This window comes from Anomaloglossus baeobatrachus, chromosome 4 (assembly GCF_048569485.1).
Source record: "Anomaloglossus baeobatrachus isolate aAnoBae1 chromosome 4, aAnoBae1.hap1, whole genome shotgun sequence".
Taxonomy (NCBI): Eukaryota; Metazoa; Chordata; class Amphibia; order Anura; family Aromobatidae; genus Anomaloglossus; species Anomaloglossus baeobatrachus.
This window is the reverse complement of record NC_134356.1, coordinates 566,818,664-566,840,875: the sequence shown is the minus strand read 5'-3', so window position 1 is coordinate 566,840,875 and position 22,212 is coordinate 566,818,664. Positions and strand designations below refer to the sequence as shown.

The 22,212-nt window shown below is 47.5% G+C and overlaps 1 protein-coding gene across 2 annotated transcripts in view; it reads left to right on the top strand.

Annotated features, from left to right (window-relative positions):
- Nucleotides 1-22,212, top strand: part of DPP8 (dipeptidyl peptidase 8) — a 127,203-nt gene that overhangs the window by 64,026 nt on the left and 40,965 nt on the right. For both annotated transcript variants that reach the window (XM_075346035.1, XM_075346034.1), the window contains exons 10-17: nt 12,729-12,906; nt 13,746-13,905; nt 16,777-16,856; nt 17,455-17,607; nt 18,215-18,350; nt 19,939-20,084; nt 20,608-20,754; nt 20,857-21,009. In XM_075346035.1, the coding sequence (XP_075202150.1) occupies nt 12,729-12,906; nt 13,746-13,905; nt 16,777-16,856; nt 17,455-17,607; nt 18,215-18,350; nt 19,939-20,084; nt 20,608-20,754; nt 20,857-21,009 (1,153 nt within the window). The remainder of the gene's footprint in view (nt 1-12,728; nt 12,907-13,745; nt 13,906-16,776; nt 16,857-17,454; nt 17,608-18,214; nt 18,351-19,938; nt 20,085-20,607; nt 20,755-20,856; nt 21,010-22,212) is intronic.

Genomic DNA, 22,212 nt, shown 5'->3' with positions numbered 1-22,212 from the left:
GAGGCAATCCCGTTCGCGCAGTTTCATCTGCGCCCTCTACAATGGGACATTCTACGCCAATGGGATGGGAAATCGACGTCCCTCGACAGGACTGTCTCCCTCTCTCAGACTGCCAAGGACTCTCTGCGTTGGTGGCTTCTCCCCACCTCATTGTCACAGGGAAAGTCGTTCCTTCCCCCGTCCTGGGCAGTGGTCACGACGGATGCGAGCCTATCAGGGTGGGGAGCGGTGTTTCTCCACCACAGGGCTCAGGGGACGTGGACTCAGGAAGAGTCCACCCTGCAGATCAACGTTCTGGAAATCAGAGCAATCTATCTTGCTCTGCGAGCCTTCCAACAATGGCTGGAAGGCAAGCAGATTCGGATTCAGTCGGACAATTCCACGGCGGTGGCGTACATCAACCACCAAGGGGGAACACGCAGTCGCCAAGCCTTTCAGGAAGTCCGGCGGATTTTGACGTGGGTGGAAAGCAAAGCGTCCACCATATCCGCAGTTCACATCCCAGGCGTGGAAAACTGGGAAGCAGACTTTCTCAGTCGCCAGGGCATGGACGCAGGAGAATGGTCCCTTCACCCGGACGTGTTTCAGCAGATCTGTTGCCGCTGGGGGACGCCGGACGTCGATCTGATGGCGTCACGGCACAACAACAAGGTCCCAGTTTTCATGGCACGGTCTCACGATCACCGAGCGCTGGCGGCAGACGCCTTGGTTCAGGATTGGTCGCAATTCCGACTCCCCTATGTGTTCCCACCTCTAGCATTGTTACCCAGAGTTCTCCGGAAAATCAGGTCCGACTGCCATCGAGCCATTCTCGTCGCTCCAGACTGGCCAAGAAGGTCGTGGTACCCGGATCTGTGGCATCTCACGGTAGGCCAACCGTGGGCACTACCAGACCGTCCAGATTTGCTGTCTCAAGGGCCGTTTTTCCATCTGAATTCTGCGGCCCTGAACCTGACTGTGTGGCCATTGAGTCCTGGATCCTAGCGGCCTCAGGTTTATCTCATGAAGTTGTTGCCACAATGAGACAGGCTAGAAAACCATCCTCAGCTAAGATCTATCACAGGACGTGGAAGATATTCTTAGCTTGGTGCTTGGCTCAAGGGTTTTCTCCCTGGCCATTTGCATTGCCAATTTTTCTTTCCTTCCTGCAGTCTGGGTTGGAAAAAGGTTTGTTGCTTAGCTCTCTTAAGGGTCAAGTCTCCGCGCTATCCGTATTCTTTCAGAAGCGCTTGGCACGGCTTTCTAAAGTACGCACGTTTCTCCAAGGAGTTTGTCATATCGTTCCTCCTTACAGACGGCCATTGGAACCCTGGGATCTAAACAAGGTTCTCATTGCTCTCCAGAAGCCGCCTTTCGAGCCTTTGAAAGAGGTTTCCCTTTCTCGGCTTTCACAAAAAGTAGTTTTTCTTGTGGCGGTCACGTCTCTTCGAAGAGTGTCCGAGCTAGCGGCGTTATCTTGCAAATCTCCCTTCCTGGTGTTTCACCAAGACAAGGTAGTACTGCGTCCAATTCCAGAGTTTTCTCCCAAGGTGGTTTCTTCCTTTCATCTCAATCAGGATATCACTTTGCCATCTTTGTGTCCGCATCCAGTTCACCAATTTGAAAAAGGTTTACATCTGTTGGACCTGGTGAGAGCACTCAGGATTTACATTTCTCGCACGGCGTCTCTACGCCGTTCTGATGCGCTCTTTGTCCTAGTCGCTGGTCAGCATAAGGGATCGCAAGCTTCCAAATCCACCCTGGCGCGGTGGATCAAGGAACCAATTCTTCACACATACCGTTCTGCTGGGCTTCCGATTCCATCTGGACTGAAGGCCCATTCTACCAGAGCCGTGGGTGCGTCCTGGGCATTGCGGCATCAGGCTACGGCTCAGCAGGTGTGCCAGGCGGCTACCTGGTCGAGTCTGCACACGTTTACCAAACACTATCAAGTGCATACCTACGCTTCGGCAGATGCCAGCCTAGGTAGACAGGTCCTTCAGGCGGCGGTGGCCCACCTGTAGGAAAGGGCTGTCTGACAGCCCGTTCATGTGGTATCTTTTTACCCACCCAGGGACTGCTTTTGGACGTCCCACTGTCTGGGTCTCCCAATTAGGAGCGAAAAAGAAGGGAATTTTGTTTACTTACCGTAAATTCCTTTTCTTCTAGCTCCAATTGGGAGACCCAGCACCCGCCCTATTTGTTCTTAGGGTTTCGTTTTTCGGGTGCACATGTTGTTCATGTTGTTTCTTAAGTTCTCCGATCTTGTTATCTGATTGAATTTGTTTTTGAAACTGTTATTGGCTTTCCTCCTTCTTGCTTTGGTACTAAAACTGAGGAATCCGTACTCCTACGGGAGGGTGTATAGCCAGAAGGGGCCTTACACTTTTAAGTGTAGTTCTTTGTGCGGCCTCCAGAGGCAGTAGCTATACACCCACTGTCTGGGTCTCCCAATTGGAGCTAGAAGAAAAGGAATTTACGGTAAGTAAACAAAATTCCCTTCTTTGCTTAATCAATTACAGCAAAACCTTTGACTGTGTTGTTCACTATACTATAAAGTTTGGAATACCGTGAAAGATATTGGTGTGCCGAACCCTCTGATCAGCTTCATCGGGGACCTTTTACATTGACCAAGAAGCAACAGTCAGAACGGAGCACGGTGACGTGGCAGGGTTCAAAGTAGAACGAGGAGTCAGTCAAGGCTACATCCCATCACCAATTCTCTACAATTTTTATGAAAAAGCTATTTTCAGGAAGGCTGGACTTGCCGAAAAAGGAATCAAAATTGCTGGACGAATCAGAAACAAAAATAGGCAGACGACACAACATTGATGGCAACAAGCATGTATGAAATGAAAGTGTAATTACGGAATGTCAAGATGGAAAGCTCAAATATGGGAGTACTATTTAATACAAAGACAAAGCTATTGTCTACTGCTACGTGTGACCGGGAAACATTTGCGATAGATAGATGCCATTGAACTGAAAGTTGTAAAGAACTTCTTCAACCTACTCTGATCAATGATTACTGAAGATGCTGCGATAATACCGGAAGTCAAGATGAGAATAGCAATGGGCAAATCGACAATGAAGTCACTTGACAAGGTGCTCAAATTGAGGAACATTTAATGGTGTAAAAGACACAACTTGTACATAGTCTAGTCTTTTCTGTAGTAACATATGAATGTCAAACCTAGACGATAAAGAAATGACTGAAGAATTGACACCTTTGAAATATGGTGCTGGAGAGGGATGTTACCAATAGCATGAATGGCAAGAAAAGTAAACAAATCAATTTTGGAAATCAAACCACTTGTATCACTTGAAGCAAGGATCACCAAGCTATGACTTGCCTTCTTTGGACACATTATTCAGTGAATTGCAATCACTGGTAAAATACAACATGGTCACAAGAATAGAAGGAACAAGGCAAAGAGGATTACCAGCAACCCAATGGCTTGTTACAATCAAGGAAACGGCAGAGAAGATCCTCGTGGACCTATCTAGGCTTGCACAAGATCGATCTTCCTATAGAACCTTCATCCATTAAGTCGTCCTGGATCGAGATCGACAAGACTAAGGTTTCTCAGACCCTGTTGTTGGTCATAGATCGTCTGTCAAATCCTATGCTTCAGGGGAAACAGTTGCTTTCCATGGTGAATTACACCTCCCCCACCTGTTTCTCCAACGACAAGTAATTCAACAGAATTTTTGCCAAGGAATGGGATCATCTACAAAAATGTTTTCAAAGAAAGAAGTCTTATATCCCTTTGCGTCTGACCCTCTTCAGAGATGGTTAGTGCTACTTTAGTGGATCCCCCAGTCTTCCAGTTATTTACCATTACCATTCTCCTTCTCTCGGGTGGGGCCTCCCTCAGAACCCCTCTGACATGCACATTGAGACTTCAGCGAATTTGACCTTCGTTTCCTCTGGATCAGCTCTTTGCCTCCACATTTGTAACCAACTCCGTTTCGGCCGGGGCTAAGTTCTGTGTGTTTTCCGGTGTTCCCCCTTCCGAGTTAGCGGATCTGGCGGACCAAATTGCTTGCGCATCAAAGTACCTCTTGTTTGCTGCCCTAGACGCAGCTAGCTGCTCCGATCTCGCCACTGTCAACATCGTCATGGTCTGTAGGGCCTTGTGGCTGACCGCATGGAACGCAGATTGGGCCTCCAAGTCCCTATCCAGTCTCCCCTTCCAGGGCTTATGACTCTTCGGAGCGAGATTAGACCAGGTCATCTTGGACGCCACGGAAGGAAAGAGCATCTCCCTTCCATAGCCAAAGCCCAAGTGTTCCCTCTCCGAAAGACTCACACTTCAATTCTGCTCCTTTCATCAATTTTCAAGAGGGAATTCTAATCGCAAGACAAGTCTCTGGGCTGCAAAGAAAGGTGGAGACCTGCTTTTGAGCCTGCATCATTCTGGTGCCGGCAAGGCCATCAGGGTCGACCTTCCAGATCTAGGTCCAACAGTTTCTCTTCCACATGACTGGGCGTACCCTACTGGGAGTCCGTCTCACCCTCCAAAGAACCCCTCTTTCATCCCCAGCTTCTTCAAGGCTGTCTATTTTTGCTCCACAAGTAAGGAGTTCTCATTCCCGTACATCTTCAAGAACACGTTTCAGGGTTTTATTCAAACTTGTTTGTGGTCCAAAAGAAAAACTGCTCCGTTCACCTCATTCTGGATCACAAGTTGTTGAACAAGCATGTGCGTCTGCGCCACTTGAGGATGGAGGCTCTATCCCACTCAGCATGCCTAGAAATTAGTATGGTCACTCTTCGCCGTCTCAATTGGCTCATCAACAAGTCCTTTGTTTCTGTTCCCAGCCCAGCGCATAACTTTACTGGGTCTACTTGTCGACACCATGCATGCAAGCGCTTTTCTACTTCCTCAAAAAAAGACTCTGCTCTATTGTGAGAGATTCGTTCTCTCAAGTGTCCCTTTTTACTCGATCGTTTTTTTGTTTTTTTTTGCAAGAGCATTCTGGGAAAGATGGTAGCTGCTATGGGAGCTGTCCTAGTTACACAATTACACACTCATCCCCTACTACGCAATGGATGGCGCTCTAATCTCATTTGTCACAGAAGATCATTTCTGCCGTTGCGTTGGAAGATTGTAAGGACTTATGCCAGCCTTTTAGGTTAGGGAGCAATTTTTCAAAACTTCATGGTCAAGGGTCAATGGAACATTCAGGAAATATCTCTGCCCATCAATATTCTGGAACTCGGGGTGATCCTTTTGGCTTTCTTTCACTGGCAGGATCTTCTCTCCGTGCGTCCGATTCGTGTATAGTCCAACAACTCCATAGCTGTTGCATACGTCAACCACCAGGGTGTCGCTCAAGCCGGGCAGTGATGTCAGAAGTCTCCTAGGTTCTGTTATGGGACAAACACAGAATGTTCCAGCGATTTCAGCTCTATACCTAGACAGTGGACAATTGGGTCCCCGACTTTCTCAGCCATGAGGACCTCATCGCAGATAAGTGGTCTGACAATCTTCGAAGTCTGTAGTTCACCCCATCTGAGGCAGATCTGGCTGTATCTAGATCTCATGATTCCCTAGAGATTGACTACCATGCTTGGCAATTCTCTGGTCCCAGTTCTCCCTTTTTACCTTTTCCTCCTTTTACCTCTGATTCCTGGGCTGATAAAGATGATCAAGTTGCAAGGCGTGCCCGTTTCTTACTCATGGTCCCAGACTGGCCCAGAATACCTTGGTTTGTAGAGATTGACATCCTTGTGTCTGACGTCCCATGGAAGCTTCCAGATCTTCTCTCATTGGAGCCCTCTCCACCAGAATCAATTTAACAGCATAATGTTGAAGCTGCGGTATTAAGGTCCGCTGGTCTTTCCAACCAAGTCAACCAGACCATGATCAAGGCAAGGAAGCCTCCTTCGTCTCGCATATGCCAGTCATACTGTTCTCATTTTGTCTATCTCCCTCTTATCCTCGGGAGCAGTCACTACACAAGCTGGACCTTGTGAGAGGACTAAAGGCCGCTTTACACGCTGCGATATCGGTACCTATATCGTTAGCGTGGGTACCCGCCCCTTTTGGTTGTGCGACACGGGCAAATCGCTGCCCGTGGTGCACAACATTGCCGAGACCCGTCACACTACTTGCCTGCCTAGCGACGTTGCTGTGACCGGCGAACCGCCTTTCTAAGGGGGCGGTCCGTGCAATGTCACTAAGCGGCCACCCAATAGAAGCGGAGGGGTGGAGATGAGCGGGACGTAACATCCCGCCCACCCTTTCCTTCCTCATTGCGGGCGGGACGCAGGTAAGGAGAGGTTCCTCGTTCCTGCGGTGTCACATGGAGCGATGTGTGCTGCCGCAGGAACGAGGAACATCGTTACTGCAGCAGCAACGATATTCGAGAATGGATCCCCATGTCACCGATGAGTGATTTTTGCACGTTTTTGCAACGATGCAAAATCGCTCATATCTGTCACACGCAACAACATCGCTAAAGCGACCGGATGTGCGTCACAAATTCTGTGACCCCCAACGAGATCGCTTTAGCGATGTCGTAGCGTGTGAAGCGGCTTTTAGTCTCTTCCTTTCCGGGATGGCCCCATTCATATACGCCGTTTCTCTCTTCGTGATCCCTGATCGGTCATTACAGAGGCCTTCCTGACTTCAGAGCCACCATCGCTTGCTGGATTCAGATAATTCAGATAAAGGACAGAGCGTGCCCACTCAAGGTGACTGCTCACTCCACGCGCGCAGTGGGGCCCTCATAGGCTGTCTGCCACCAGGTTTCTGTCTCTCAGCTCTATAATCCTGCTACCTGGTCATCCATTCGTACCTTTGCAAAATTGTACAGGTTTCATATCTATGCTTCGTCAGATGCGAGCCTCTGTGGAAGGGTCCTGGAATTCAGTGGCTTGAGCTCAGACTGAGGGGTCTTTATCCTCTTTCCACCCTTGGGCCTGCTTTAAGCTGTCCCATGGTTTTGTGTTCCCCAATGAAGCAATAAAAAAATTAAAACAGCCTTTGGGTACTACTGTAAAATCTTCTTGGAGCCTTCATTGAGACACAGCACCAGTATAGTTATGATCTTTCAACTATGTTGCTTTTCTGCTATGTTTTCATCTTACTGCTTTCTCCTGAACTGATTTAAGTTTTTGCCAGTTGGGGGGTTAGGCTAGTTTCACACTTGCGTTGGGTTGAATCCGCTGGGTCCGTTGCTGCGTCGTTTTGACGCATCTGTTATTTCTTTATCGTTCCTATGGGAGACCCAGACATTGGGTGTATAGCTTCTGCCTCCGGAGGACACACAAAGTACTACACTAAAAAGTGTAGCTCCTCCCTCTGAGCATATACACCCCCTGGATAACCAAATATAGCCAGTTCAATGCTTTGTGTTCAGGAGGCATACATCCACACATGCATTCTCATCTGATTTTTGTTTTTTGGAAAGAGTTTGAAGAAAAGCGGGTCCAAGCCTGGACTCCCGGCATGTCCCTTCTCACCCCACTGTGTCGGCGGTGTTGTTAAGGTTGATTTCAGGGCTGGAGCCTTACATGCCGCGCTCCTTCACCATCCCTCGGGCTCTGGCTTGAAGTGGGAGCCAGCACGGTTCTCCCTGCCTTGCAGGAGACCGGTCTCCATCCGCAGCCCGGACGGAGCGCTCATCCCCAGGGACTTGAAACCCTGCGTCTCACAAGCTAAGTATCTGAGACGTTATTTTTGGTGGGTCCCTTGTACTTTATTGTTGGGGAGAGTGGGCTGTGTATCTATTCTGACATTTCCGGCCGGTTCTCTGGTTTTCACCTGAGAACCGCGCCGATGGTGCCTTCGCGCCGGCCGCATCATTAAATTTAGGCCCCGGCTTCGCCTGAGGCCTAGTTTCGATTTCACTTCCCCTGCATGTCAGTCATGTAGAGGGACAGTGCGGCTCCGCCCAGCGGCCGTTCGGCACAGGGGAGGGACACTCCTCTCTGAGGAAATGTTCCCTCCCCTGTAAATCTCCTTGGCCCTCCAGTTCCCGCTCTCAGAGTAGGCCCCGCCCCCTCTCCTCACTCCGGCGCCATTTTATCAGCGTTCTCACAGCGATCGGCGCTGGCTGCAGCATCTCTCTGGGGGTCCGGGCTGTGGGATCTGGAGGGCACACAAACGGTCTGGTAAGCCACAACCTCCGGTTGTGCACCTGCTTATATACTCTCTGGGGGTCATTCTGGCTCAGAGCCCCCACTTCAGCAGCATGTCTCACACAAGGAGCAAGGCTGTACGCAATATGCACTGCATGTAAGCTTGTGCTGCCTGAACCGAGCACATATCCACATTGTGATGCCTGCTCTAACCTGACAATGCCTCAGCCTGGTATCGCACCCACAGTGGTCCCTCCGGCTGCTCCGGCTCCGGTGGCTGAACCCCCGGCTTGGGTAGAATCCTTCTCTAGGTCAATCTCCCAGTCTTTTGCCGACTCCATGGGACAGCTGTCCCGGACTTTGCTGACCATGCATCAGCCCCCTTCACAGGGCGCCTCTGCTGCTAGGGCTCTCTCAGAGGAGCTCACAGAGGATTCTTCATCTGGTCCCAGACCCCGTCCTCCTAAAAGGAGACGCAGGGCTCCCTCTCCTTCCTCGTCCCGTGGCTCTGATTCACGAGCTGACTCGCAGGACGAGGAGGATGCCTTTGCTGGGGGCTCGGACTCTACCTCCATGTGCCCCATTGATCTGTCTGAAAGTGACGCAGATGTTAGTGACTTGATTGCGTCCATTAATTCTGTACTGGACCTCAATCCGCCAGTATCAGAGGAGCAACCCTCTCTGGCAGAAAAGCACCAGTTTACCTTGCCTAAGAGAACAAGGAGTGTGTTCTTGAACCACTCCAGTTTTCAGGCCACTGTGACCAAGCCTAGGGCCTGTCCTGACAAACTCTTCCCAAAGCGTAGTTCTGATGACCGTTTTCCCTTTCCACCAGAGGTGGTCAAGGAGTGGGCTCATTCACCAAAGGTAGACCCTCCGGTGTCTAGACTCTCAGCCCGGACAGTTGTATCAGTGGCTGATGGCACCTCACTTAAGGATTCCACTGACCGCCAGGTTGACCTTCTGGCCAAATCTGTATATGAAGCGGCAGGGGCCTCGTTCTCCCCATCTTTTGCAGCAGTGTGGGCTCTCAAAGCCATCTCTGCTTCTCTAGAGGAGATGCATTCCCTCACCAGGGACTCTATGCCCGAAATGGTTGCCTTAACTTCCCAGGCTTCAGCCTTTTCATCCTATGCCATGTCTGCCATGCTGGAGGCTTCTCACCGCACTGCGGTGGCTTCGGCTAATTCCATCGCTATCCGCAGGATCTTGTGGCTTCGAGAGTGGAAGGCAGACGCTTCTTCAAAGAAGTACCTTGCTGGGCTCCCATTTACTGGGTCCAGGCTGTTCGGTGAACAACTGGATGAAATTATTAAGGAAGCTACTGGCGGGAAGAGTACTTCCATGCCACAAACTAAAACCAGGAAACCTATCCAGGGCAGGAACCAGTCGAGGTTTCGTTCTTTTCGTTCCTCCAACTGGTCGTCCTCTAAGCCCTCGGCCTCGTCCACTAACTCAGCCAAGGACCAAAAACCCAACTGGCGCACAAAGCCGCGTCCTCAGAAGACTGCAGGAGCTGCTGCCACTAAGGCAGCCTCCTCTTGACTATCTGGCCGAGCCAGCAACGTCCTTGGTCGGTGGCAGGCTCTCCCACTTTGGCGACGTGTGGTTTCAACACGTCTCCGATCAGTGGGTGCGGGATATCATCTCCAACGGCTACAGGATAGAATTCTCTTCCAGCCCGCCAAACAGATTTTTTCTGTCAACTCCCCCCTGCTCCAAGGCCGCCGCCTTCTCACAGGCCGTGGCATCCTTGCAGGCCAACAGAGTAATTGTACCGGTTCCTGCCCGGGAACGGTTCAGAGGTTTCTACTCAAATATCTTCCTAGTCCCCAAAAAGGACGGTTCCTTCCGGCCCATCCTGGATCTCAAGCTTCTCAACAAGCATGTTCAGGTGCGGCATTTTCGCATGGAGTCTCTGCGATCAGTCATTGCCTCAATGACCCAAGGAGATTTCCTGGCATCCATCGACATCAGAGATGCCTATCTGCATGTGCCAATTGCAGTTTCACACCAGCGTTGGCTACGTTTTGCAATCTGAGAGGAACATTTTCAATTCGTGGCTCTCCCCTTCGGGTTAGCCACGGCCCCTCGAGTATTCACCAAGGTCATGGCAGCAGTGGTTGCGGTTCTGCACCTCCAGGGGTTGGCAGTGATTCCTTACCTGGACGACCTTCTAGTCAAGGCTTCATCCAGTGCAGACTGTCAGCGGAGTGTCTCGCTCACTCTCGCCACTCTAGTCCAATTCGGGTGGCTTGTCAATCTGCCCAAATCTACTCTGACTCCGACCCAGAAGCTCACGTACCTAGGGATGCAATTCGAGACTCTGCCGGCACTTGTGAAGCTGCCCTTAGTCAAACAGCAGTCCCTCCATCTGGCGGTGCGCTCCTTGCTGAGGCCCCGCCGTCATTCCATCAGGCACCTAATGCAGGTGCTGGGTCAGATGGTGGCGTCAATGGAAGCGGTTCCCTTTGCCCAGTTCCATCTGCGTCCTCTGCAGCTGGACATTCTCCGCTGTTGGGACAAGCGGCCTTCCTCCTTACACAAGTTAGTGGCTCTGTCGCCACAGAACAGGGGTTCCCTTCAGTGGTGGCTTCGGCCCCTCTCTCTGTCTCAGGGACGCTCCTTCCTGGCCCCGTCTTGGGTGATCCTCCCCACGGATGCCAGTCTATCCGGCTGGGGAGCGGTATATCTCCACCACAGAGCGCAGGGCATTTGGACTCCGTCCGAATCAGCCCTCTCGATCAATGTGCTGGAAATCAGAGCTGTGCTTCTAGCTCTCTTCGCCTTTCACCACCTGTTGGCGGGCAAGCACATTCGAGTCCAGTCAGACAACGCGACAGCGGTTGCCTACATCAATCACCAGGGCGGGACACGCAGCCGCCTGGCAATGTTGGAGGTTCAACGCATCCTTCAGTGGACTGAGGACTCCATGTCCACCATATCCGCAGTCCACATCCCAGGCGTGGAAAACTGGGAGGCAGATTATCTCAGCCGTCAAACCGTGGACAGCGGCGAGTGGGCTCTGCATCCGGCAGTGTTTCAGTCTTTCTAGTGGCCATAACTTCCCTCAGGAGAGTCTCTGATTTGGCTGCGCTCTCTTCGGAGTCACCTTTTTTGGTTTTTCATCAAGACAAGGTGGTTCTCCGTCCGACTCCGGACTTTCTCCCTAAGGTGGTTTCTCCTTTCCACCTTAACCAGGACATTTCCCTGCCTTCCTTTTGTCCGGCTCCTGTTCATCGCTTTGAAAAAGCGTTGCATACTCTGGATCTGGTGCGGGCGCTCCGGATCTATGTGTCTCGCACCGCTGTTCTTAGGCGGTGCGCCTCTCTTTTTGTGCTGACCACAGGTCGGCGTAAGGGCCTCTCTGCTTCTAAGCCGACCTTAGCTCGTTGGATTAGGTCGGCCATTTCCGATGCCTACCAGTGTACTCAGGTGCCTCCCCCGCCGGGGATCAAGGCACACTCGACCAGAGCTGTCGGTGCCTCTTGGGCTTTCAGGCACCAGGCTACGGCTCAGCAGGTCTGTCAGGCTGCCACTTGGACTAGTCTGCATACCTTTTCGAAGCACTACCAAGTGCACGCTCATGCTTCAGCAGATGCGAGCTTGGGCAGACGCATCCTTCAGGCGGCTGTCGCCCATTTGTGAAGTTAGGTTTCGCCTACTTCTCAGTTTTCTGTTTATTCCCACCCATGGACTGCTTTGAGACGTCCCAATGTCTGGGTCTCCCATAGGAACGATAAAGAAAAAGAGAATTTTGTTTACTTACCGTAAATTCTTTTTCTTATAGTTCCGTATTGGGAGACCCAGCACCCTCCCTGTTGCCTGTTGGCAGTTTCTTTTTCCGCGTGTTATCACCGGCTGTTGTTGTAGACAGAGGCTCCGGTTGTTCCGGTTCTTGCTCTATCTCTACTTGTGGGTGGCTATTCTCCTTCAGCTTTTGCACTAAACTGGCTATATTTGGTTATCCAGGGGGTGTATATGCTAGGAGGGAGGAGCTACACTTTTTAGTGTAGTACTTTGTGTGTCCTCCGGAGGCAGAAGCTATACACCCCATGGTCTGGGTCTCCCAATACGGAACTATAAGGAAAAGAATTTACGGTAAGTAAACAAAATTCTCTTTTTTTTTGTGGTGTCAACGGATGCAACGGGTCCGTTATTTCACAGGAATCAGTTAGCTGATTCCTGTGAAATAACGGACCGTTGCATCCGTTTGGCGTCCGTTAGGCGTCCGTCTAACGGAATCCGTCGGCTCTGTTTTTATTTCTTTTTTTTATTTTTTTTCATTCTGGGCATGCTCAGAATACAGGACCAGGGGGCAGAATAACTGCTATCAGGCAGCCCGCCCCCGTGTCCCATTTAGAGAATCCGAAGCCAAAAAGGTACCTCTATATAAACTCTTTTTTTTGGTCAGAAAGGGGGCACAATAATAACAGGGACCTTTCTAGAATGCAGCCCAGGAGCTGCAGAGGGGGAATCTGTTAGGTTTTAGGCGAAATTTCTGCTGACAGGTTCCCTTTAAATTTAACTTGGTGAGGTTAGAAGTGCAGGTCAGGATATGGTAATTGTGTTGGGGGTTTTTTTGGGGGGGGGGTTCTTGTGAACTGTTGTCTCACTTTTTTTTTTTTTTCTTCATTTGTAATATCTTCCCATGCAGTGCTTGGGCTGTCCTACTAGATCGTCCACAAACACGTCTGCAAATTGTTCTTATTCCACCATCCCTATTTGTGGCTCCCTACAAAGAACTTTCAGATCATCACCGATTGTCAGATTCTGGGTCTGAATATTCAACACCTCTCGTGATCTATGAGGAGACAACGGATATCTGGATAAATGTATGTCAGTAATGCAATTGTGATGCCAATGTAAAGGATTTGGCTTTCTGTCTGTCTCTATCTGATGATCCATACAAACTGCTGATATAGTCTGAAATGTGCTCGATGCTATGGCAGCTCACTCATAAATGTTCCATCAGGAGCTCCATGTTTCCTGATATTTCAAGTGGGCCGTTATATTCAAAATCTATCAAATTAGTAGAGTGTGCAGTATATCTTGTTTAAAGGGGTTTTCTGGTCTAAATCTGCAGGTAAGTCTGCGATCACTCTGTGTCACTATGTGACTGCAGACTTATGAATCCTCACATCGCATGCACCGTGAGGATTTGCCGGTCTCCCAAGTCGGGAATGGCGGTCACGTTGCCGAAAATTTGCGATATGCAGACTCCTAACCAGCATCCGACCATATGGGCACAGCCTACACTTGCATTGAGTTAGGGCGTGCCCATCTTTTTGGACTGTTCGGGATTATGCATATCGCATTTTCGCAGCCACGTTACCACCATTCCCGGCTTTGACATCGGCAAGTCCTCACAATGCAATGGAAGGATTTGTAAGTCTGCAGTCACTTAATGACAGAGTGACTGCAGATATATGGCATTAGACTGGACAAATCCTTTAAATGGTATTCTAAATGGCCAGCCCTTCTTATATGCCCTATTGATGAAGAGCATTTTTTTATTACATTCATCTTTTGCCTTGTTTGTAGCCCAAAGCTCTTACTTTAGTCTTGGTTTCAGGGAACAGTCATCCAGCACCATCTGCTATTTCTATTTTGCCAGTTTCAATTCCTTAATATAACTTTGTCTCGTTTATTTATTTATTTTTTTTTTTTATAGATTCATGATATCCTATACTTTTTCCCCCAAACCCGAGACGATGAAATCCAGTTCCTCTTTGCCTCTGAGTGCAAGACTGGATTTCGACACCTCTACCGGATCACCAGCATACTGAGAGCGGCCAGTTCTGGAAGAGCCGGGGCGGATCTTCTGGGGCTCAGTGAGTTGCTTTCTACATCTTGACATTAAGGATGTCTGATGCATTTAGCTCTAAGCTGAATGTACGTTTCCATATCTACTAAATGTTTTCTCTGCTCATAATCACGCATGTGACGTATGGAGTTTTGTTGCCATGTAAACAGGTTTCTAAGGAACCAGAGTAATATATTCATACTGCCTTCAGTGAAGAAAAATATATAATCCTGACAATGAATAATCCAGCAGTAACTGTAACTGCCAATCATAATACTTATAGAAAAAAATGCATTTTTATGCAAGTGGCTTACCCATTCTTCTTTCATGTTTGCATAATACTTATAATATATTCACCGCACTGTGCAAAAGTCACAGACCGGGCCTTGGTTGATATGTTGATTGGAGATACATCTGATACATGCTGCCCGAACAAGAGGCAGCATGGATTGAACACTGGCTGCGTTATGCAGCCCTGTATGTTGAAAATATTTTTTGCACAGCCATCCAGGGACTGTCTCTCACGAATGGCTAGTTTTAGGCAGGTATACAACTGATTCTGCCTACCTGTGCACACATATAGGATGAGTCCAGTAAGTCTAGGGGGACTGCGAGAAACCGCTGCGGTCGTGTCTGGGACAAGCAGTTTTTCAATATAAACATGCACGTCTCCAACAATGGTGTCTGATTCATGCTGCTCGTGGTTTTGGCAGCATGAATCAGAGGAGAGGTTCCTTTTTAAGCAGAAAGTAAAATCCACAAACAAAGCTTTAATACAGTATGCAATGTTCTCAGAGAAATGTTACTAAAGGGAGGCTATCATCAGAAATTTACCTGTTTAAGGGTATGTGCCCACTATCAGTAATTGCAGCGGTTTAAACGTTGCGTCCAAAATGCTGCGTTGTACAGGAGAAGCACAGTGGATGGGTCTTAAAAAAAAATCCCATGCCCACTATGCTTCTTTTCTCTGCAGCGTAAACTGAAACATGGCGCAGCTTTCCAAGCCGCAGCATGTCAATTTATGCTGCAGAGATGCAAGTGTTCTCCTCAGGGAGAACAACAGGCAGAGTCCACAGCGCCCTAAACCCTGATCATGGGCACAGGCCGCTGCGGTCTCCTGTGGACAGCACTCGAGGCCCTGCAAAGAGGTGAGGCAGTGTGTCCTGATCATGTGCATTCACCCTAATAAACCAGGGCTTGCCAATGTGTTTTTTTTTTTTTTGTCTTCTTAATCTTGCATAGCTCTCTCACCAACCCCTATCTGTTGGTGTCCCCCAAGGTTCAGTTCTTGGACTCCTTCTGTTCTCCATCTACATCTTAGTCCTGGGAAAGCTTATAAAGTCCCATGGCTTTTAGTATCATCTCTATCTACTTGTCCAGCCTTGATATTAGCTCCTATTTCATCCTTCTTTTCTGCTCAATTTCTAAAAAAAACAGAATTCATCATCTTTCCCCCACCTCACTCCACCTGACCTATCTATCAAAGTCAAAGGCTACTCACTCTCCCCAGTCCTGCGTGCTTGCAGCCTGGGGCTAACCCTTGACTCTGCTTTCTCCTTCAAGCCACATATCCAAGCCCTTTCCACCACCTGCCGACTCCAACTCAAAAATATTTTCCAGATCTGTACATTCCTTGACCAAAAATCTGCAAAAACACTAGTGCATGCCCTTATCATCTCCCGCCTGGACTACTGTAACCTCCTGCTCTGTGGTCTCCCTTTAAACACTCTTAATCCTTTCCAATCTATCCTAAATTCTGCTGCCTGACTAATCCACCTGTCCCCCCGCTATTCCCTGGCCTCTCCTCTCTGCCAATCTCTTCACTGGTTTCCCATTGCCCAAAGACTCTGTTTCAAAACACTAACCACGACATACAAAGCCATCCATATGTCTCCTCCATAGATCTGTGCCCTAGTCTCCCGGTACTTACCTGCACGTAATTTCCGGTCCTCACAAGATCTCCTTCGTTACTCCCCTCTTATCTCCTGTTCCTGCAATCGCATAAAAGATTTCTCACACGCCTCCCCCATACTCTGGAACTCTCTACCCCAACACATCAGAGTCTTGCCTACCGTGGAAACCTTCAAAAGGAATTTGAAGTCCTACCTCTCCCGACAAGCCTACAACCTGCAGTAACCCTCAGTACACCATAGCGTCGCTCAACCTGCTCTACCCTCACCTACTGTAGACTGTGAGCCCTCACAGGCAGGGCACTCTTTCCTCCTGTACCAGTACGTACATACACTACTTATGTTCCCAGATCACCGCTCTGCACATCCTAGAGCTCATAAGTTAGATGTTTGGGATTACTCGTCTTGTTTACAGCAGTAAGTGTGTCCAAGTCCATCCGAGGCCTCCCTCGTACATTGCAAATGAGGTCATTATATTTCATCAGGATTTGTAAACCAAAACCAGGGGTGTATCCTAAACACAAGGGAAATATGATGGAATGATTCATACTTCTTTTCTTTGCATTCACCTTTTTGGCTTGAAAATACTAAGACAAAATACTGATCTAATCTGCAATTTGTGAATAAGGCTTAGAACTGATCTTTGGGGAAGTTTATAAGATACTTGGAAAAATGTTCAGGCAAACCTCTTTTGACAAACTGAAAACATGTCTTTGGAAAAGGATTGAAACTGAATTACACAAATGCACAAAATCATAAATTGATAAAAGCCCTTATGCACAGTAGATTAAAGTTAGCCGGACCTGCCAAGCATCTGTTGTATATGTGGCCTTTCTGACTTCCCCCAACAGATGAGATCTGGGAACAGAAGAATCGGACAATTGAAATGTAAATGGTTGGCCCTTTTATATGCTACAGACGCATATGCTGTGTATATAACATTCATTTAATTATACAAAATTGCATACTTGGTCTGTTTTTACTTTTAGGTGATTTCAGGTGCCCTGTGAAGGAAGAGGTGGCAGTGACCTGTGGCGAGTGGGAGGTTCTTGGTAGACATGGATCCACTGTGAGTTTTACACATAGTTCTGTGCTTGTCTTAACTTTTTTTCTTTTTAGTTCTGTTATGACCTATTGATCTTCATGTAACTAGAAGTACTGGATTACTGCTCCGTTTATTATTAAAATGTTCTTACTTTATCACTTGCAATCCTTAAAACCGTGCAGGTTGAACATTCGCAAGTCTACTCCGTTCATGGTCTCTATTCACAGGTTTATTCCCCCCCCCCTCCATTCCTGTAATGAACGGAGCAGAGGTGCACACTGCACCTGCTTGACCTACACTCTATTCAGACACGACTACCTTTTTTTGCAATGGCTGGGGGTCCCAGAGATTTGATTCCCAGTGATCAGGAAGTTGCCTCCTTTCCTATTGATGGAGCATAACATTCTATTTTAGGGAAAAAAAACCTTTGCATTCTAAAACCTGGCCTAAGAAGAAAAATGATCTATTCAGCTTTAGTGCAGTGCCTTGTGATTGTTGTGTGACCGAAAGCATCTGAGAAATAACGCCCGGTTCATAAGCCTGGCATGCAGCTAGTTAAACTGTAAAAAGTAAGTTTGCTTTGAAAGCCGTATAATAAATGGAATAATTCTAAATTCTTCAGATTCGAGTTGATGAGGTCAATAAACTGGTCTATTTTGAAGCTACAAAGGACACTCCCCTAGAACATCATTTGTATGTTGCAAACTATGAAACTCCAGGAGAGGTGAAGAGACTCTCAGACCTTGGATTTTCCCATTCCTGTTGTGTTAGCAAGGCAAGTGTGGTGTTTTTGTTTTTTTTTTGTTTTTTTTTTTTTTCCCTTTGTTCACCCCTTAATATGAACATTGCACACAGCCAGGACTGTGGAGTTGGAAATACAAACCTCCGACTCCTCAATTTCCCGGACTCCGACTCCACAGCCCTGCACACAGCAATATCAAAAGGCTTTGTTTTGGGCATGTTATGTCTTGTCACTCCCTTAAACTGCACCAGTTTTCGGAAACACGTGACAAGCTCATTCTTTGAGCGACTTTCTAGACGAAGTATACAATGAAAGCTGACAGCGGTAAAATCTCCGCATTAATGATGGTGGAGGGACCTCAGGAAAATCACCACCGACATTTTCCTTAAGTGACTTTGCTTGGAAAAGTTTGGTGACTGCTTCGGCTTCTAAATGTCACAATGTTGACAAAGGCTAGGTGTTGTTTTTAAGTTTACCACCTCCTCTTTTGTAACATCTTTCTAACTGCTTCTAATATGGAGATTTATACAAGTGGGAAAGTAAAATCTTACAGATGTGCCTCTGACCATGCATGCTGTAGGAAAACCTGAGTAATGTTTTATTACATTTTACGGAGCTCTTGTACTTTTCTTCTTTTCAGCACTGCGATATGTTCATTAGTAGGTACAGTAGCCAGACCCTTCCACATGCCGTGCATCTTTTTAAAATGAAAGGCAATGGATCGGATCCAATACAAAAGGATAAAGAATTTTGGGCTACTCTTCTGGAGTCACCAGGTGAGATGGCACATTATATTCTTATAGTTATGTGGTCTAACACATTCGTCAAATTCCATGATGGATTTGTATAATCTTTTTCTGTATCGTTTCATGGGGGGGGGGGGGGCAGAGGAGACCATTTGTATGCTGCTGCTGCTGCCAAATGGAGGCTGACACTATGCAAAAACAGTTACCTCCGTGCCAGTTGGTGGGCGCATACTACTGGAGAGGAGCTAATCGGTTGGGTTTTTTTTTTTGTATTCAGCCTTGGTTTTACTTTAGATGTGTTGTTTTTTTCTATTGATTTCCCTTTTTTCTTTCAGATACAAGTTGTGATTGGCTAACAGAGTTTAGTTGTGTTACTGTCATATCACCTAGAGATCGAGAGCACAGTGTGGGGTTCGGTCACTATTGTTGGACCCTAACCCCTCCCCCCCCACACACCAAACACATAGTGTTTGGGGCTGTCCAGTGGTCGGTCCTTTGCCACTATTCCACTGCCCGCTCGCCCACACCCTCCCCCGAACCTCAATAGCAGGAAGGGAAATCTAAGCCGATACCTTCCAGCCACCTGACTGTGTATGGGACGCCTGATTCGACGACTTCGGTGTACTGCGATGATAAATTCCAGGGGTCTGCAGGACAGATATCTCCTTCCCTAGATCCCGGGCTATATCTAATTCTGCTAATAAGAGAGCTAAAATTATTTAAATTATAATTTAATTCAGAGGCTTCCCTTTTTAATAATTCTTGGTGGGAATAGTTTTCTTTTTCTGTGCTGCGCTCTTCCCTTTATTTTTTACCCTTTTTCTTGCTGCATCTGCGTCCTTCTTGCTGCCCTGGTTCTCTCTTGTGACAGAGTCCCCAGCTTCATTGTGGCCTTCTCCTCCTGCTAAGGCACGCCCTCCGCCATACCTCCACTTGCGCCAACTCATGCGTTCCCCGCCCATCCAATCATAGCGCGTCTCTCTGCTCACGAGGGAACTCGGCGTGCCTTTTCACATTCTCCCCCCTCCTTTTTCGGTGTCATCTCCTTCCACGCAGGCTACTCAGCACCTGCAGTTTTCGATCCCCTCCTTGCACTTTGGACTTGCCGTGTCTGCTGCTTCTCAGAGCCACAGTTTCGACATCTGTTCAGGACTACTGAACTAGTGTAAGCTCTGCCACCTAGAGCCATCTCCGTCCCCAGCATCTCTCCCTTTTTCACTTCTTTTTTAGTTTCTCTATCCTTCCTCTCCTGGAAGGTTGCCTTCTTGGTAGCCATCACTTCGATCAGACTCTCTTTCCCTATCTAGTATCCCACCTTGACAAGGAGGTTTTGGATCCTATTCCATCCTTTCTCCCTAAAGTGGTTTATTTGTTTCATCTTTTTGTTTAGTGTCAGCAGCATACACCAATGGTCACCTGTGTCCCCCAGTGAAGTCTCCCAATAAAGTGATTTTACGTGGTGTAAACAAAATCTTCATTATGTTATTAAATTTTATATATATAATATATATATATATATATATATATATATATATATATATATATATATATATATATATATATATATATATATATATTATAATATAATATAATTTTTTTTTTTTTTTTTATTTAACAGGGACGGTTCCTGGGTACATAGCCCCAGAAATTTTCTCTTTCCCCAGTAGAACAGGGTTCACTCTTTATGGCATGATGTATCGACCTCATCAGTTGCAACCAGGAAAGAAATACCCCACGGTCCTTTTTATTTATGGAGGTCCACAGGTAAAGTTACTTTCTTTAAACTAATAGAAATAACATTGAGTATGCTACGAGTATGATGAATGTTCAGGTGAGCCGAAAATGCATAGAAGAGCAATAGTGGCTTTAAGGGTTTGTCCATTACTTCTCAAAACATTCTCAAAGGAGCCCAGGGTGCTTTTTTTTTTTTTAAAAAAAAAAAGTGAAAAAAAGCTTATATAGTGCTCTCTATTTTGTTGCTGGCATTTCCCGTGTGTGTGTGTGTGTGTGTGTGTGTGTGTATTTTTATTTTTTTTTTTTCCCCCCATCAAATTGTCAGCTACAGTAGGTTTTACAATTTCGGGATATCTGCTAGATGTATTCAAAGGTTTACTCTGCTATCAGGATTCTTAGTAGAGTGCAGAATGGTAAAGTATTCAATACTCTGGTTACCAAGGGCAAGTTTGTATAAGGCGCTAACAAAGGCTTTATGTTTTTGATATTCCTTATCTGAACCCTATCGTTCACAAACTTTGTTCAGTGTCAAATATAAATTTCTTTTCTTTAGGTTCAACTTGTTAACAATCGGTTCAAGGGTGTTAAATATTTCCGGCTAAATACCCTTGCATCATTGGGGTATGTCGTTGTCGTAATCGACAATCGAGGTTCCTGTCACCGTGGTCTAAAGTTTGAAGGAGCATTCAAGTACAAGATGGTGAGAAAAGGCTTTAAAGAAGGAAACGCTCGAAGAAAAAAAAAAAATGTCCAGTCTTTGAATGTGCCCCGACATAATCAGTTTTTTCCCTTTTCTCTGTAGGGTCAAGTGGAGATAGATGATCAGGTGGAAGGATTGCAGTATCTGGCTGCTAAGCACAGCTTCATAGACCTCGACAGAGTTGGTATCCATGGCTGGTCATATGGAGGCTACCTGTCACTAATGGCTTTGATCCAGAAACCTGATATATTCAGAGTAAGTTACTGTAAAAAACGGATGGAGTTAGAGGTTCCATCAGCTCTTCTGTGTTCTTAAAATTTTGCATTGTTGTTCCTCCCAGAAAGTTGAGAAGTAGACTTATCATCTTTCAGGAAAATCATCATAAACTAAAATGACCAAATATAAACCTTTCACAAATATATACAGTTTATCACAAAAGTGAATATACACCTCCCAGATTTTTGTAAATTTTATTTCTCTGACTCCTCATTGGGGGACACAGGACCATGGGTGTTATGCTGCCTATCCATAGGAGGACACTAAGTAGATGCAAAAGCATAGCTCCTCCTCTGCAGTATACACCCCATGGCCGGGCCAGGCAGCCTCAGTTTTAGCTTAGTGTCTGTAGGAGGCACTTCCTTTCAAGGTTTGTTATTTTTTGAGGGCGACTGTTTCCTTTTGGGACCGATCTCCCACTACCATCAACAGGCGAGAACGTGGAGTGTCGCCTCCACGTACCCCCTCCTGCGACGCTGGATCCTGGGCTGGACGACGGGTTCCACAGACACCGATTTTCCAGAGACCAGGACAGAGGCACAATTCCTCAGCCCCTCTCTGCAGGCTCTGAGTTGAACATGGCACCTGTGTGACCGGACACAGCAAGCTGACTCTGCTATTTCCACTGCCTGGACTGAAGCAGTGTTTAAGGTGAGATCCTCCCTGACTGGTTTCCCAGACAAAGGGAGAAAAGACTGTGCAGGGAAGGCTCCCAGGACTGCTGAATTTACAGTATTTATTATGAGAAAGTCCCTTGCTGATTGCAAGAAGGAGAGCCCCAGGGATCCTGAACACACAGTGTTAACTTTTCTCTAGCTTGCTGGCTGGAGGAGAGGGAAGTCCCTCGCTGTTTGCAGAAAGTCCTGCACAGATAATTTACCGGTGGCAGGGGGAGGGCCCAAGGCTCAGGAACTCACGCTGTTTATTTGCTCTGTTTATTGTTCTAGCAGAAAAGCCGGCAGAGATAACCACCAGTGACAAGCTGTGTGCTGACTGGAGGGAGAGGGAGGAAAACTGTCAGAAGCTCCCTTCCCGACGTTTTTTACTACCCACAGCAGGAGGGGGCACACTGACTTCTTCTTCGCGCTCTTTTAGCGCTAAGCCCCGCCCTCCCCCCAGGAAAGCGTGCGAAGATCTCCACAGAGCTTACTCCTTCCTGAGGACGCAGGGCCATCGGCTGAT